The sequence below is a fragment of the Coregonus clupeaformis genome, unplaced genomic scaffold (genome assembly GCF_020615455.1).
Source record: "Coregonus clupeaformis isolate EN_2021a unplaced genomic scaffold, ASM2061545v1 scaf0219, whole genome shotgun sequence".
NCBI lineage: Eukaryota > Metazoa > Chordata > Actinopteri > Salmoniformes > Salmonidae > Coregonus > Coregonus clupeaformis.
The window spans coordinates 264,159-281,214 of NW_025533674.1; the positions used below are offsets into that span (position 1 = coordinate 264,159).

The 17,056-nt window shown below is 50.7% G+C and overlaps 1 protein-coding gene across 3 annotated transcripts in view; it reads right to left on the reverse strand.

Annotated features, from left to right (window-relative positions):
• Positions 1-1,214: 1,214 nt before the first annotated feature.
• The window catches only part of LOC121555684 (SH2B adapter protein 2), a 44,098-nt gene continuing 28,256 nt past the window's right edge, over positions 1,215-17,056 (reverse strand). The window contains exons 3-9 of one of the 3 annotated variants that reach the window (XM_041869516.2): positions 10,060-10,161; positions 9,760-9,851; positions 9,327-9,427; positions 8,990-9,157; positions 6,708-6,913; positions 5,309-5,480; positions 1,215-3,706 (exon numbers count right to left, since the gene is read on the reverse strand). In XM_041869516.2, coding sequence (XP_041725450.1) covers positions 3,339-3,706; positions 5,309-5,480; positions 6,708-6,913; positions 8,990-9,157; positions 9,327-9,427; positions 9,760-9,851; positions 10,060-10,161 — 1,209 coding nt within the window. In that variant the 3' untranslated portion in view covers positions 1,215-3,338. Of the gene's footprint in view, positions 3,707-5,308; positions 5,481-6,707; positions 6,914-8,989; positions 9,158-9,326; positions 9,428-9,759; positions 9,852-10,053; positions 10,162-17,056 lie in introns of all 3 variants that reach the window. The other 2 variants (XM_041869517.2, XM_041869515.2) reach the window with 2 other exon arrangements.

Here is a 17,056-nt window from a genome sequence, read left to right on the forward strand (position 1 = left end):
TCTGCAGTAGTACAGTAGTCTCTACCTCTGCAGTAGTACAGTAGTCTCTACCTCTGCAGTAGTACAGTAGTCTCTACCTCTGCAGTAGTACAGTAGTCTCTACCTCTGCAGTAGTACAGTAGTCTCTACCTCTGTAGTAGTACAGTAGTCTCTACCTCTGCAGTAGTACAGTAGTCTACCTCTGCAGTAGTACAGTAGTCTCTACCTCTGTAGTAGTACAGTAGTCTCTACCTCTGCAGTAGTACAGTAGTCTACCTCTGCAGTAGTACAGTAGTCTCCACCTCTGCAGTAGTACAGTAGTCTCCACCTCTGCAGTAGTACAGTAGTCTCTACCTCTGCAGTAGTACAGTAGTCTCTACCTCTGCAGTAGTACAGTAGTCTCTACCTCTGCAGTAGTACAGTAGTCTACCTCTGCAGTAGTACAGTAGTCTCTACCTCTGCAGTAGTACAGTAGTCTCTACCTCTGCAGTAGTACAGTAGTCTACCTCTGCAGTAGTACAGTAGTCTCTACCTCTGCAGTAGTACAGTAGTCTCTACCTCTGTATTAGTACAGTAGTCTCTACCTCTGCAGTAGTACAGTAGTCTCTACCTCTGCAGTAGTACAGTAGTCTCTACCTCTGCAGTAGTACAGTAGTCTCTACCTCTGCAGTAGTACAGTAGTCTACCTCTGCAGTAGTACAGTAGTCTCTACCTCTGCAGTAGTACAGTAGTCTCTACCTCTGTATTAGTACAGTAGTCTCTACCTCTGCAGTAGTACAGTAGTCTCTACCTCTGCAGTAGTACAGTAGTCTCTACCTCTGTAGTAGTACAGTAGTCTCTACCTCTGTAGTAGTACAGTAGTCTCTACCTCTGTAGTAGTACAGTAGTCTCTACCTCTGCAGTAGTACAGTAGTCTACCTCTGTAGTAGTACAGTAGTCTCTACCTCTGCAGTAGTACAGTAGTCTCTACCTCTGCAGTAGTACAGTAGTCTCTACCTCTGCAGTAGTACAGTAGTCTCTACCTCTGCAGTAGTACAGTAGTCTTTGCAACCCGTCCACCTAGCAGACTAGTCAGCAAGAACAGCTTTTGTCCACTAGAGGGCGCTGTTGTCCATCAGTAAAACCAAACCTATTCTCATGGAAGTACTGAGCTGTGTTCAATTCAATATGTTGTGATCAGGGTTGGTGCTAGATTAATGTCCTGTGGGTGGCTTAGAAACAGAAGACATGAGATGTTCATTGTAACAGTTTGCTCAAGTTTTATTCACAGAAGTATAAAGTTATGTCAAGTACATCACTTAGTACAAAATTGCACAGACTCTTCAAAACTCAGCCAGACAACAGAAATCAACACTAAATGTTAAGAAATAAAGAAAAGAGCCTCTGATATGTGAACAGGTCTGGTGTGATTGACTGGTTGCACTGAGGAGCTCACTGAGAAGAATGAAGAATGACATCAATAAGACTCGATAGGAAAATGTCATTTACAACAGCTGAGGAATAAATACTCTTCAAAAATACGATTTAAATTGGCACATGTACCATGAACTGCCCCCTGCATTCCCCCTCCTGTCGGTCTCTGTTAGTCTGACATAAGGCAACGGTCGTTGTCACCATCTGGCCGTGCCAGAGAGGATGGAAGTACAGCATGTTCTAATTAGAAATGCAGTTTTAATACTAACCTGTTGCCGATTCTATCCTAGCATGGCCATCTAGGGAGTACCAGCAGACCACCTGAACAGTTGTAGGTCCTTACCCTAGGCCCTCCCCCCTAGAGGTCACCATGCAGCGGTGCCATTACGTCCCCCAAACTATGGTCATCAAGTCCCTCAAACTATGGTCATTAAGTCCCCCATGTTTCGGCTGGTTTTCCTGTATTCTAATTCCACAAATCAACCAGTTCTTTTAGAACGTTCCAAACCAACTTTTAAAATGAGCCAAGTTTTCAGGTGTCTGTCCTTTTGGAAAATGAATGATATGGACAGAAAAACCATCACATAAAGGGGCAGTCCAGGACCAGGTTTAGGAAACACTACTAGAGTACATCAAACATCGGGCTTCAGGCTGTACATCACACCAGAGGTTAGTCAAACCCCCCCCCTCCATCATCATCGCATGGCTTTCAAACAGTTGTCTTGTAGGGGCTTGCCATCATATGTAAAATACCCCACTTACAGCATATTCTGAATTGTCCCCATCAACAACCGTCCATAGATACGTGGAAACGAAACATAATTTGGATTGAATTTGACTGAATTACAGTAGCAGCCTTCGATGTGAAAATGTTGCCGGCTGCACCATGTTGATATGCGAGTGGGAATGCTGAGCTGTGTTCTGATAGTTGGAGATGTGTATCGTGTTTTCAGGGTTGGGGTCAATTCCATAGAAATTGCAGTCAATTCAGGAAGTACACTGAACTTCCAATTCCAATTCTCTTTAATGCTTTTCAAGAGGACAATTTGGAATTGGAATTTGGTAAACTTTCTGAATTTACTGCAATTGAAACGACCCCAACCCTGCATGTTTTATCACTCTGACCTCTGACCTGAGGTCATCTCTGCCACTGCCAATGAGACGGCCCATCAGTCACATCATATCATATGGTCAAAGTGCTGTGAAACTGACAGGCACTAGGACCTTTTGGCTGTACACTAAGAAAATATCCATCTCAAATAACACTAACACACCCATTACTATACCGATGTTACCAATCATTTTTGCAAAGCTTTAGGAGAGGAAAGTACGTTGTACTTGTAACTCCCCTTGAGGACAGTGAGGATATCCGGGACAGACTAGAAGCAGCTTCACAAACATTAGGGCTATGCTCAGGAGGGCCTGGGGAGGAAAACCATTTATTTAGGGTCGCTTCAGCTCTTGATAACTTAGCAGGGCGGTGACAGAGGCTTTGTTCCTAGGGAATTGTGGGTAGGGCATACAGGAAGTGGTCTGGTGAAGTAAATCAAAACCTCCACTGGGCCACTTCCTCTCTCCCTCCTTCTCCATCCATCCCCCTCTCTCGCTCTCCCTCTTTCTCCCTGTCTCCATCCATCCCTCCCTCCCTCTTTCTCTCATCTCTCTCCTCACACTCGACTAAATCATCTGTTTCTTCAAATCCTTAATGTCAGCTGATGATGAGGGTGGCCAAAGAGCCAGGGGCTAACTGGACCCAGACTGACATACAGTCTAATATGCTTCCTTGTAACATTGGAGAAACAGGACATCTCTTGGAAAACAAACAAGCAAATAAACAAGATAATGAGTGATCCATGTCCATCCACGACCTTTCACCTATTGAGTCCAAATCCCTGCACTTCCTGTGTCTCAGCCAATGAGAGCTCCTGGTTTGGTTGGGCCCAGTCTCAGTAGAAGGAGTACTGGTTCTCCACAGCTCTGGCCCTGCGTGTTCCGTCTGTGTCTTGGTAGTCCTCTGAGGCACCACTAGAGGGATCTAACAGACGTTCGGAGCTGTTGCTCCTGCTAACCAGCCCCCCTCCTCCCCCTCCGCTGCCTGGCTCACCACGGGAGAGGGAAGGAAGGGCGGTGGGTGAGGATGAGGAGCTGGAGGAGAGCGGGGTGTCGGAGGGGGGCGCCACCGGCTGTGAGACCCCAGGGAGGTGAAGGGTCGGCTGGGCTGGTTCAGTCCAGCAGCCTTGGTCCCTTGGTGGGGTGGGGAGCTGAGGCACGGTCACATCTGTGTGAGAGCAATAGAGAGAGACGGGATATCTGTCTGTAAGAAAAGAGCAGTGTTAAGAGGCCTGATACAGTTTATTTTATGAAAATATCTTTCATTAAAATGCCAAACATAAACACAAGTTAGTGTTGACCTCCTGTACCATCACCTCTCTTGGTGGGACAACAACAACAACAGCAGTAGTGACACTGATAAAAACACGGCTGAGCAGCGTGTATCAATAAAGCTTTTTACACGCTGGACCAACAACCCACTCACTGTGTGTGTGTGTGTATGTGTTTAGGCCCAGGGCCCGGGGGAAACAGAGGGTCTCTTTATGAGTGTTCAGGCCTGCGGCTGGGCCTGCATGCAAAACCCCTGTTGTATAATCACTCCATCACTCTCCTGTCTCTCCCCTGCACAGGAGGGCATTCATCCCCTGCCAGGTGAGAGGGTGCGGTGGGGGTTGGGGGGAGGCAGGTTCACTGGTTAAAACCTCTAGTTAAAACCTTTAAGACTGAGGAAAACATCAATCTGTCTGTGAGGTCATCCCACTGAAAGGTTGCTGTTTTTTCAAGCGATTCACAGGACTTACAGCACCCAGCGATGTTGTTGTTTACAGCCAGACGTCAGACTGTCCTGTTCAGTAACAAGTGTCAGATAGAGCTACCCAGGGGTGGTCAGAACTGATCACAAATGACTAACTGTTTCTAGAAGGACATTCTCAACATTGGACTAGTTAAGGGAGCGTGAGCTTTAGAGTGTGTATATAAACCTATGTTGTTCAGGTGTGTGTGTGTGTATTGGGCGTACCTGTGGGGTGTATGTGTGTGTATACCTGTGTGTGTGTGTGTGTGTATACCTGTGGGTGTGTGTGTGTGTGTTGGGCGTACCTGTGGGGTGTATGTGTGTGTATACCTGTGGGGGTGTGTGTGTGTGTGTGTGTGTGTTGGGCATACCTGTGGGGTGTATGTGTGTGTATACCTGTGTGTGTGTTGGGCGTACCTGTGGGGTGTATGTATACCTGTGTGTGTGTGTGTGTGTTGGGCGTACCTGTGGGGTGTATGTGTGTGTATACCTGTGTGGGTGTGTGTTGGGCGTACCTGTGGGTGTGTGTGTGTGTGTGTGTGTGTGTTGGGCGTACCTGTGGGGGGTGTGTGTGTGTGTGTGTGTGTGTTGGGCGTACCTGTGGGGTGTATGTGTGTGTGTGTGTGTGTGTGTGTGTGGGTGTGTGTTGGGCGTACCTGTGGGGTGTATGTGTGTGTATACCTGTGTGTGTGTGTGTGTGTTGGGCGTACCTGTGGGGTGTATGTGTGTGTATACCTGTGGGTGTGTGTGTGTGTGTGTGGGTGTGTGTTGGGCGTACCTGTGGGGTGTATGTGTGTGTATACCTGTGTGTGTGTGTGTGTGTTGGGCGTACCTGTGGGGTGTATGTGTGTGTATACCTGTGTGTGTGTGTGTGTGTGTGTGTGTTGGGCGTACCTGTGGGTGTGTGTGTGTGTGTGTGTGTGGGTGTGTGTTGGGCGTACCTGTGTGGTGTATGTGTGTGTATACCTGTGGGTGTGTGTGTGTGGGTGTGTGTTGGGCGTACCTGTGGGGTGTATGTGTGTGTATACCTGTGGGTGTGTGTGTGTGTGTGTGGGTGTGTGTTGGGCGTACCTGTGGGTGTACCCTGTACTTGTACGTAGGAACGCAGTGTGATGTCAGCAGAACCCCCTGACTCCAGAGGGATGGGGTGGGCATGGAAGTGCCTGAGCATGTCTGACACGGTGTGGAACCACAGATGATGAACATGACACTGGCCGTTACCATTCACTGACAGACGCAGGTGCTGGGGGGAAGAGAGAGGGAGAGGAAGGGAATTGTGAGTAATATAAAGTTTCATTTATAACACTCTTGTCCATTAATTGTAAGGGAGAGGTGAGAGGGGGAGGGGGAATAGAGGAGAGAGGAGTAGAGGGGGAAGAATAGAGAGAGATGAGAGAGGAGTAGAGAGGGGGAAGAATAGAGAGATGAGAGAGGAGTAGAGGGGGAAGAATAGAGAGAGATGAGAGAGGAGTAGAGAGGGGGAAGAATAGAGAGAGATGAGAGAGGAGTAGAGAGGGGGAAGAATAGAGAGATGAGAGAGGAGTAGAGAGGGGGAAGAATAGAGAGAGAGGAGTAGAGGGGGGAAAAGCAGGACATAATGCTGAGCTGTTGGAGGAGAGCCACAGAATGCCAAGACTGACGCCGGAGGAGAGGATGAGGCAGGAGAGGGCATGGGAACAGACCTGCTGCCCGCAGCCCCAGAGGGCATGGGAACAGGCCTGCTGCCCGCAGCCCCAGAGGGCATGGGAACAGACCTGCTGCCCGCAGCCCCAGAGGGCATGGGGACAGACCTGCTGCCCGCAGCCCCAGAGGGCATGGGAACAGACCTGCTGCCCGCAGCCCCAGAGGGCATGGGAACAGACCTGCTGCCCGCAGCCCCAGAGGGCATGGGGACAGGCCTGCAGCCCCAGAGGGCATGGGAACAGACCTGCTGCCCGCAGCCCCAGAGGGCATGGGAACAGACCTGTCTCTACTAGAGGATACAGCCCAATCCCAAATCGACTCCTATGCCCTACGTAGAGATCTGACTGGATTTGACAGATGTAAGCAATATGGTAATAGCTCCACCTTGCCCTGTGATAGGCTAGGTTAAAGTTACACCATATTGCTTATACCAATCAAATGCTCTCAGATCTCCACAAGTGCGTAGGGCGTAGGGCTTAGGGGTTGATTTGGGATTTGGCCTACCCTACAATACACTGTGCATGCCTATAATACCCATACCAATACTTTGGTCTGGGCTAAACAGAGACATTCTAAATAGTCTGGCAACCTGTCCTGTTTCCTGAAAGCAAATCCTTCCGTTGGCATCTTATGTTTTAAGATCAGTGCATGTGAAGGGGAGGAGGAAGTGGTAGACCGCCTGTGATTGGCTGACCTTGGCGTTCCCCTGTATGTGATTGGCTGACCTTGGCGTTGCCCTGTATGTGATTGGCTGACCTTGGCGTTGCCCTGTATGTGATTGGCTCACCTTAGCTTTGCCCTGGAAGTTAAAGGTGAGGACGTACTCTCCCGGCCGCGTCTCGCTTTGGCGAATCACAAACAGCCCGTGGCTCCTAGCTCCGCCCGCCAGCACCAGTTGGGCAGCCCGCACACGCGACAACGTCCCGTGGAACCATGGGTAGTCCGCCGGGCTGGGGTCCGCCTCTGCCTCGGTCGCCCCCTCACCTAGAACCCCTGAAGGGAGGAGACAAAGATGAAAGATCACATGATAAAAGTTTGACCACACCTTCTGTAGCCGACACTGACCTTTTCAAACTATGTACATGTGTGTTAATATATACACTGAGTGGACAAAACATTTAAGAACACCTTCCTAATATTGAGTTGCACCTTAGAACAGCCTAAATTCTTTATTGCATGGACTCTACAAGGTGTCGAAAGCGTTCCACAGGGATGCTGGCCCAATGCTTCCCACAGTTGTCAAGTTGGCTGGATGTCCTTTGGGTGGGGACCATTCTTGATACACACGGAAAACCCAGCAGCGTTGCAGTTCTTAACACACTCAAACCGGTGTGCCTGGCACCTACTACCATACCCTGTTCAAAGGCACTTACATATTTTGTCTTGCCCATTCACCCTCTGAATGGCACACGTACACAATCCATGTCTCAAGGCTTAAAAGTCCTTCTTTAACCTGTCTCCTCTCCTTCATCTACACTGATTGAAGTGGATTTAACAAGTGACATCAATAAGGGATCATAGCTTTCACATGGATTCACCTGGTCAGTCTGTAATGGGATATTTGCCATTTAGCAGACACTTACCCAGGCGTGAAAGTAGAATGAATTTCTTCCCAGTACGGGTCCTCCTATATGTGCACGCGCTTGCACCCAAAAATGTTATGGACCTAATCATAGAATTACATATAGAATCCCTATTAATAGGATCTCTGTGGGCCTAGTCGTAAAGATTTGTAATTTAACTTTTAAAACCTTTTATTGTGGCATAAACACAACCAGTCATGATGCTTTTTAATTTAATTTAAATTTAATTTAACTAGGCAAGTCAGTTAAAAACAAATTCTTATTTACAATGACGGCCTACACCGGCCAAACCCGGACAACGCTGGGCCAATTGTGCGCCGCCCTCTGGGACTCTCAATCACGGCCGGTTGTGATACAGCCTGGAATCGAACCAGTGCCTTAGACCACTGCGCCACTCGGGAGCCCATCTGATTGTCAAACAATCCCTTCAAAGGGATCCTTTACTAGGCTACTCCCACACGTTCATCCACTCGCAACATATTTCCACCCTCCAAACAGTGGTGAATGGAACGAGACATCTGTTACACAAAACAACAAAAAGTGTAATGACATTTGGCGAATGTCATTAGGCCAGAATTTATGCGTCCACTGCTGTCCGCACGCGTCTCGGTGTCAGCCACTCATCTCTGCCTTGGCAAACTTTCAGTGTTCTCGTTTAACCACATTGCATTTTGGAGCGCAGGCTATACCAACCATTTTCAAGTCCATTCGCTCATTTGTCATGCCTCTGACATGCTGTAATGATAGAAAATTGTGTAATAGCCGACAGTTTTCTTGACATTTTGTTTTAATTATTGTGATAGGCTCATGTTTTACCGGTACGGAGTACCACCACTATTTATTTTGCCAGGTTGCCGGACCGGACCACCAAAGATATATAACTAACCCAAGATAGTTCATCTGTGTCATTTACAGTGGGAGCAAATTATGCTTAGTCGTTAGAACAAGCAAGCAGGTGGGCAAAGATGTTCTAGCATGTATTTGCATATTTCCGTTAGGGAACACCTCCTCTGTGAAGTGTGCGTGTGCGCAAACTCAATTCGACCTTGCAATCCTTCTAAACAAACAATTTTTTTTTTTTTACTTTGGCAAAGCGTCAAGTCTATAGTGCACTGTGTTCGTAAACATTTTATAGTTTGGGGAACAGAAACATTTATTGAGATCAGATGTTTCATCGATGAGAAAATGTGCAGAATGTCGGCCCAGTTTCACCTAGTTCCATCCTCTCCCACTACCCGCGACTGGACTTCCTCTCACTACCATATTTGGTGGTGAGGAAAACATTCTAAATGGATGCTTCAGCTTTATAGCCCCTGGGTTTCCCCTTCTGTCTGTGGTGCTGCCTTACCTTCACCCCTGATTTTTATCCAAAGCGACAGTCATGCGTGCATACAGTTTTTATGTAGTAGTGGTCCCGGGAATCAAACCCACTATCCTGGCGTTGCAAGCACCATTCTCTTCCAGCTGAGCTACTGTTTCCCCTTACCTGTGGTGGGGCTTTTCCCCTGGGCCTCTGGGGACTGGAGGAAGCGCTCCAGGGGGACATGGGATGGGTGCTGGGTGAAGGGTAGTTCTCTGCAGCGGACAGAGGGGGCGCTATACAGTTCTGCTGCTGCTGCTGAGCCACAGGATCTCTCAGGGGCGCGATGGACACCTGAACACAAACACAACATTAGAAGATACTGGTACATACACAACACAACCTTATACAGCAGCCAGATTGACAGCACATCCATTTCCCTCAAAAGGCAATGTGTGAGGTTAGGTTATGTGTGTGTGTGAGGTTAGGTTATGTGTGTGTGTGTGTGTGTGTTTTGTCTCACCCTCTGACAGAAGCTCACAGCTGCAGGAGGCCACCATGGAGAACTCTTTAGACGCCTGGCCGTGGGGACATGACGCCAGCTCAATGTCATCTCCACTGTCCCTGTGTCACACACACACACACACACACACACACACACACACACACACACACACACACACACAGATCAGACACAGCACACACACATACACACACAGCACACACACATACACAGGTAAACGTACACGGACACACACACAAACAAAATGTATCTCTGTTTATGACCATCTAAATACATGCCTGGACTGAACAGACAAACTCACTGTACCAGAAAAACTCAGAGCGTGAAATAGTGTGAGAGAGGGATCTGTCAGAAACTCTTCCAGGGTGATTAATGACTGTGCTGTTCCCTCCCTCCTCCTTAGTGAACAGTAAATATTTATCCCTCCATTTACCCAGGTTCCATGCAGTCCTGGATGTCAGCGACCCAGGAGTTTTTTTGTAGCGAGTCGATGGTCTCCAGGATATATTCACCTCCATTTTCCACCTGTGGAGAGAACACACCAAACCACAGAACAGAACAGTTACAGTGTGAGTCCAGAGGAGAGACAGAGAGAGTTCTGAACACACGGCAAGAAAGTCAAGTAGGCAGTTAGTTTGGTTTGTCAGGTCAGGTCAGGTAGTGTCCATAAGGTAGTGTTGTGAGAGGTAAAACAGGTAGAAGACAGGGTAGTGTTGTGGTTTCTTACCCTTACCTTCAGGACGAAGGTGTTGTCTTTGTCAGGCATCTCCAGGGGCATGGTGGTCCTCACCTCCACGATGGCAGACAGAGGGATGCTCACCTTGGGCTTTGACGACTGTTGGAAAAACACACACAGATGGATCACATTCCTTTTAGATATACATTTAAATGTTCTATGTGTGTGTGCGTGTGCCTGTGTGTGTGTGTCTGAGAGGCTGTAGGTGTTGCAGTAGAGGCTGTGGGTGTTGCAGTAGAGGCTGTGGGTGTTGCACTAGAGGCTGTGGGTGTTGCAGTAGAGGCTGTAGGTGTTGCAGTAGAGGCTGTAGGTGTTGCAGTAGAGGCTGTAGGTGTTGCAGTAGAGGCTGTAGGTGTTGCAGTAGAGGCTGTGGGTGTTGCAGTAGAGGCTGTAGGTGTTGCACTAGAGGCTGTGGGTGTTGCAGTAGAGGCTGTAGGTGTTGCAGTAGAGGCTGTAGGTGTTGCACTAGAGGCTGTGGGTGTTGCAGTAGAGGCTGTAGGTGTTGCACTAGAGGCTGTAGGTGTTGCAGTAGAGGCTGTGGGTGTTGCAGTAGAGGCTGTGGGTGTTGCAGTAGAGGCTGTGGTGTTGCAGTAGAGGCTGTGAGTGTTGCACTAGAGGCTGTGGGTGTTGCACTAGAGGCTGTAGGTGTTGCAGTAGAGGCTGTAGGTGTTGCAGTAGAGGCTGTAGGTGTTGCACTAGAGGCTGTGGGTGTTGCACTAGAGGCTGTGGGTGTTGCAGTAGAGGCTGTGGGTGTTGCAGTAGAGGCTGTAGGTGTTGCAGTAGAGGCTGTAGGTGTTGCACTAGAGGCTGTGGGTGTTGCACTAGAGGCTGTGGGTGTTGCAGTAGAGGCTGTGGGTGTTGCAGTAGAGGCTGTGGGTGTTGCAGTAGAGGCTGTAGGTGTTGCAGTAGAGGCTGTAGGTGTTGCAGTAGAGGCTGTAGGTGTTGCAGTAGAGGCTGTAGGTGTTGCAGTAGAGGCTCTGGGTGTTGCAGTAGAGGCTGTGGGTGTTGCAGTAGAGGCTGTGGGTGTTGCACTAGAGGCTGTGGGTGTTGCAGTAGAGGCTGTAGGTGTTGCAGTAGAGGCTGTGGGTGTTGCAGTAGAGGCTGTGGGTGTTGCACTAGAGGCTGTAGGTGTTGCAGTAGAGGCTGTAGGTGTTGTAGTAGAGGCTGTGGGTGTTGCAGTAGAGGCTGTAGGTGTTGCAGTAGAGGCTGTAGGTGTTGCAGTAGAGGCTGTGGGTGTTGCAGTAGAGGCTGTGGGTGTTGTAGTAGAGGCTGTAGGTGTTGCAGTAGAGGCTGTGGGTGTTGCAGTAGAGGCTGTGGGTGTTGCAGTAGAGGCTGTGGGTGTTGCAGTAGAGGCTGTGGGTGTTGCAGTAGAGGCTGTAGGTGTTGCAGTAGAGGCTGTAGGTGTTGCAGTAGAGGCTGTAGGTGTTGCAGTAGAGGCTGTGGGTGTTGCAGTAGAGGCTGTGGGTGTTGCACTAGAGGCTGTAGGTGTTGCAGTAGAGGCTGTAGGTGTTGCAGTAGAGGCTGTGGGTGTTGCACTAGAGGCTGTAGGTGTTGCACTAGAGGCTGTGGGTGTTGCAGTAGAGGCTGTAGGTGTTGCAGTAGAGGCTGTAGGTGTTGCAGTAGAGGCTGTAGGTGTTGCAGTAGAGGCTGTGGGTGTTGCAGTAGAGGCTGTGGGTGTTGCAGTAGAGGCTGTGGGTGTTGCAGTAGAGGCTGTAGGTGTTGATGTAGAGGCTGTAGGTGTTGCAGTAGAGGCTGTAGGTGTTGCAGTAGAGGCTGTGGGTGTTGCAGTAGAGGCTGTGGGTGTTGCACTAGAGGCTGTAGGTGTTGCAGTAGAGGCTGTAGGTGTTGCAGTAGAGGCTGTAGGTGTTGCACTAGAGGCTGTGGGTGTTGCACTAGAGGCTGTGGGTGTTGCAGTAGAGGCTGTGGGTGTTGCAGTAGAGGCTGTAGGTGTTGCAGTAGAGGCTGTAGGTGTTGCACTAGAGGCTGTGGGTGTTGCACTAGAGGCTGTGGGTGTTGCAGTAGAGGCTGTGGGTGTTGCAGTAGAGGCTGTGGGTGTTGCAGTAGAGGCTGTAGGTGTTGCAGTAGAGGCTGTAGGTGTTGCAGTAGAGGCTGTAGGTGTTGCAGTAGAGGCTGTAGGTGTTGCAGTAGAGGCTCTGGGTGTTGCAGTAGAGGCTGTGGGTGTTGCAGTAGAGGCTGTGGGTGTTGCACTAGAGGCTGTGGGTGTTGCAGTAGAGGCTGTAGGTGTTGCAGTAGAGGCTGTGGGTGTTGCAGTAGAGGCTGTGGGTGTTGCACTAGAGGCTGTAGGTGTTGCAGTAGAGGCTGTAGGTGTTGTAGTAGAGGCTGTGGGTGTTGCAGTAGAGGCTGTAGGTGTTGCAGTAGAGGCTGTAGGTGTTGCAGTAGAGGCTGTGGGTGTTGCAGTAGAGGCTGTGGGTGTTGTAGTAGAGGCTGTAGGTGTTGCAGTAGAGGCTGTGGGTGTTGCAGTAGAGGCTGTGGGTGTTGCAGTAGAGGCTGTGGGTGTTGCAGTAGAGGCTGTGGGTGTTGCAGTAGAGGCTGTAGGTGTTGCAGTAGAGGCTGTAGGTGTTGCAGTAGAGGCTGTGGGTGTTGCACTAGAGGCTGTGGGTGTTGCACTAGAGGCTGTAGGTGTTGCACTAGAGGCTGTGGGTGTTGCAGTAGAGGCTGTAGGTGTTGCAGTAGAGGCTGTGGGTGTTGCAGTAGAGGCTGTGGGTGTTGCAGTAGAGGCTGTAGGTGTTGCAGTAGAGGCTGTAGGTGTTGCACTAGAGGCTGTAGGTGTTGCACTAGAGGCTGTAGGTGTTGCACTAGAGGCTGTGGGTGTTGCAGTAGAGGCTGTAGGTGTTGCAGTAGAGGCTGTAGGTGTTGCAGTAGAGGCTGTAGGTGTTGCAGTAGAGGCTGTGGGTGTTGCACTAGAGGCTGTAGGTGTTGCAGTAGAGGCTGTAGGTGTTGCAGTAGAGGCTGTGGGTGTTGCACTAGAGGCTGTAGGTGTTGCACTAGAGGCTGTGGGTGTTGCAGTAGAGGCTGTAGGTGTTGCAGTAGAGGCTGTAGGTGTTGCAGTAGAGGCTGTAGGTGTTGCAGTAGAGGCTGTGGGTGTTGCAGTAGAGGCTGTGGGTGTTGCAGTAGAGGCTGTGGGTGTTGCAGTAGAGGCTGTAGGTGTTGCAGTAGAGGCTGTAGGTGTTGCAGTAGAGGCTGTGGGTGTTGCAGTAGAGGCTGTGGGTGTTGCAGTAGAGGCTGTAGGTGTTGCAGTAGAGGCTGTAGGTGTTGCAGTAGAGGCTGTGGGTGTTGCACTAGAGGCTGTAGGTGTTGCAGTAGAGGCTGTAGGTGTTGCAGTAGAGGCTGTAGGTGTTGCAGTAGAGGCTGTAGGTGTTGCAGTAGAGGCTGTGGGTGTTGCAGTAGAGGCTGTGGGTGTTGCAGTAGAGGCTGTAGGTGTTGCAGTAGAGGCTGTAGGTGTTGCACTAGAGGCTGTAGGTGTTGCAGTAGAGGCTGTGGGTGTTGCAGTAGAGTCTGTGGGGGTTGCACTAGAGGCTGTAGGTGTTGCAGTAGAGGCTGTAGGTGTTGCACTAGAGGCTGTAGGTGTTGCAGTAGAGGTTGTAGGTGTTGCAGTAGAGGCTGTGGGCGTTGCAGTAGAGGCTGTGGGTGTTGCAGTAGAGGCTGTAGGTGTTGCAGTAGAGGCTGTGGGCGTTGTAGTAGAGGCTGTAGGTGTTGCACTAGAGGCTGTAGGTGTTGTAGTAGAGGCTGTAGGTGTTGCACTAGAGGCTGTAGTTGTTGCAGTAGAGGCTGTAGGTGTTGCACTAGAGGCTGTGGGTGTTGCACTAGAGGCTGTGGGTGTTGCAGTAGAGGCTGTGGGTGTTGCACTAGAGGCTGTGGGTGTTGCACTAGAGGCTGTAGGTGTTGCAGTAGAGGCTGTGGGTGTTGCAGTAGAGGCTGTAGGTGTTGTAGTAGAGGCTGTAGGTGTTGCAGTAGAGGCTGTGGGTGTTGCACTAGAGGCTGTAGGTGTTGCACTAGAGGCTGTAGGTGTTGCACTAGAGGCTGTGGGTGTTGCAGTAGAGGCTGTAGGTGTTGCAGTAGAGGCTGTAGGTGTTGCACTAGAGGCTGTGGGTGTTGCAGTAGAGGCTGTAGGTGTTGCAGTAGAGGCTGTAGGTGTTGCAGTAGAGGCTGTAGGTGTTGCAGTAGAGGCTGTAGGTGTTGCAGTAGAGGCTGTAGGTGTTGCACTAGAGGCTGTGGGTGTTGCAGTAGAGGCTGTGGGTGTTGCACTAGAGGCTGTAGGTGTTGCAGTAGAGGCTGTAGGTGTTGCAGTAGAGGCTGTAGGTGTTGCAGTAGAGGCTGTGGGTGTTGCACTAGAGGCTGTAGGTGTTGCAGTAGAGGCTGTAGGTGTTGCAGTAGAGGCTGTAGGTGTTGCAGTAGAGGCTGTGGGTGTTGCAGTAGAGGCTGTGGGTGTTGCAGTAGAGGCTGTGGGTGTTGCACTAGAGGCTGTGGGTGTTGCACTAGAGGCTGTAGGTGTTGCAGTAGAGGCTGTAGGTGTTGCAGTAGAGGCTGTGGGTGTTGCAGTAGAGGCTGTGGGTGTTGCAGTAGAGGCTGTGGGTGTTGCAGTAGAGGCTGTAGGTGTTGCAGTAGAGGCTGTAGGTGTTGCAGTAGAGGCTGTAGGTGTTGCAGTAGAGGCTGTGGGTGTTGCAGTAGAGGCTGTGGGTGTTGCACTAGAGGCTGTAGGTGTTGCACTAGAGGCTGTAGGTGTTGCACTAGAGGCTGTAGGTGTTGCACTAGAGGCTGTAGGTGTTGCAGTAGAGGCTGTAGGTGTTGCAGTAGAGGCTGTAGGTGTTGCAGTAGAGGCTGTGGGTGTTGCACTAGAGGCTGTAGGTGTTGCAGTAGAGGCTGTAGGTGTTGCAGTAGAGGCTGTAGGTGTTGCAGTAGAGGCTGTAGGTGTTGCAGTAGAGGCTGTAGGTATTGCAGTAGAGGCTGTAGGTGTTGCAGTAGAGGCTGTGGGTGTTGCAGTAGAGGCTGTAGGTGTTGCAGTAGAGGCTGTAGGTGTTGCAGTAGAGGCTGTAGGTGTTGCAGTAGAGGCTTGTCAGTTGATCTGTCTTCATCTTCATCTCCCTGTATGACTGAGTAGCCGCCCTGAGCCCTCCACTCCACTCATCTCCGGGGGAAGAATATCGAAGGGCACTTCCTGTATCTAAAGGGATATTTCCTGTTCCTCTTGTCCCACTGAGATCACATCACATCCTAGGCAACAGTCAAGAAGACCCTGGCTCCATTCAAAAACTGTACGTGAAAAATGGTTTCACTAATCTCATCTGACATGGACTGGATTGATGAAAGCACTATGGAGGAGACTTACCGACTTCTATAGGAGTCAAATCTTCAAGGAGAGAAGGAAGTGTTAAGGTACTGGTCCTTTGTCTGTTATAAGGCAGGGCCTGCCTGCCTGCCTGATTGATTGATTGATTGATTGATTGATTGATTGATTGATTGATTGATTGATTGATTGATGGGGCCTGAGGAAGAGCATCCGGACCAGACCGGCCAGGCAAGTTCCACTCTATGACTCGGATACTCAGTCTCACAGACACTGTTGACTCTACAGAGCGTTGGCTTGTGAGAACCTGCACCCGTATCCACAAAGCCTCTCGGAGTAGGAGTGCTGACCTAGGATCAGGTCCACACAATATTATTAATTATGATCTAAAAGTCAAAACTGATGCTGGATCAGCACTCCGACTCTAAGAGGCTTTGTGGATACGGACCCTGATAAGACAACCGTAGTGAAGCAGGCAATTCTACGTCTCTGTTGAGAGGTACTGTACATCTTTCAGGGAACACAGTGTCTTTTGTGGTCATTAGTCAGTGGACCTGGATCACAACAAGAAGTGGGTTTTCTTTTCCACATCAGTGACTGAATCAGTTTCAGGATTGCATGACAGCTTCTAGAGGAACTGAAACCGTTGTAGATGTGAAACGGCCCATCAGGACATGTCATCATATCCCTATTAGTGTGTGCAATTCATTTGTCTTTATAGTGTGGTGATGGTGGAACTGCAGTCCCTTATGATGAGTTCCGATGTTTTGTGGCCCCCACCCCAATCAAAGTTGTCCATCCCTGATTTAGTGTTTATAATCTCTATCCCCCTTCCTCCCTCCCTTCCCCTCTCTATCCCCCTCTCTATCCCCCTCCCTCCCCCTCTCTATCCCCCTCCCTCCCTCCCTCCCCCTCTCTATCCCCCTCTCTATCCCCCTCCCTCCCCCTCTCTATCCCCCCTCCCTCCCTTCCCCCTCTCTATCCCCCTCCCTCCCCCTCTCTATCCCCCTCCCCTTCCCCCTCTCTATCCCCCCTCCCTTCCCCTCTCTATCCCCCTCCCCCTCTCTATCCCCCCTCCCTCGCCCTCTCTATCCCCCTCCCTCGCCCTCTCTATCGCCCTCCCTCTCCCCTCCCTCCCTCCCTCCCTCCCTCTATCTCTCCCTCCCTCCCTCTATCTCTCCCTCCCTCTATCCCTCCTCCCCCCTCTCATCCCCCCTCTATCCCCTCCCTCTCATCCCCCCCCTCTCATCCCCTCCCTCCATCCCCCCCTCTCACCCCCCTCCCTCCATCCCCCCTCTCATCCCCCTCCATCCCCTCCCTCCATCCCCCCTCTATCCCCTCCCTCCATCCCCTCCCTCCATCCCCTCCCTCCATCCCCCCTCCATCCCCTCCTACATCCCCTCCCTCCATCCCCTCCCTCCATCCCCCCTCTCATCCCCCTCCATCCCCTCCCTCCATCCCCCTCTATCCCCTCCCTCCATCCCCTCCCTCCATCCCCCTCTATCCCCTCCCTCCATCCCCTCCCTCCATCCCCCCACCTCCATCCCCCCCTCCATCCCCCTCCTCTATCCCCTCCCTCCATCCCCCTCCCTCCATCCCCCTCTATCCCCCCTCCCTCCATCCCCCTCCTCCATCCCCCCTCTCATCCCCCTCCATCCCCTCCTCCATCCCCCTCTATCCCCTCCCTCC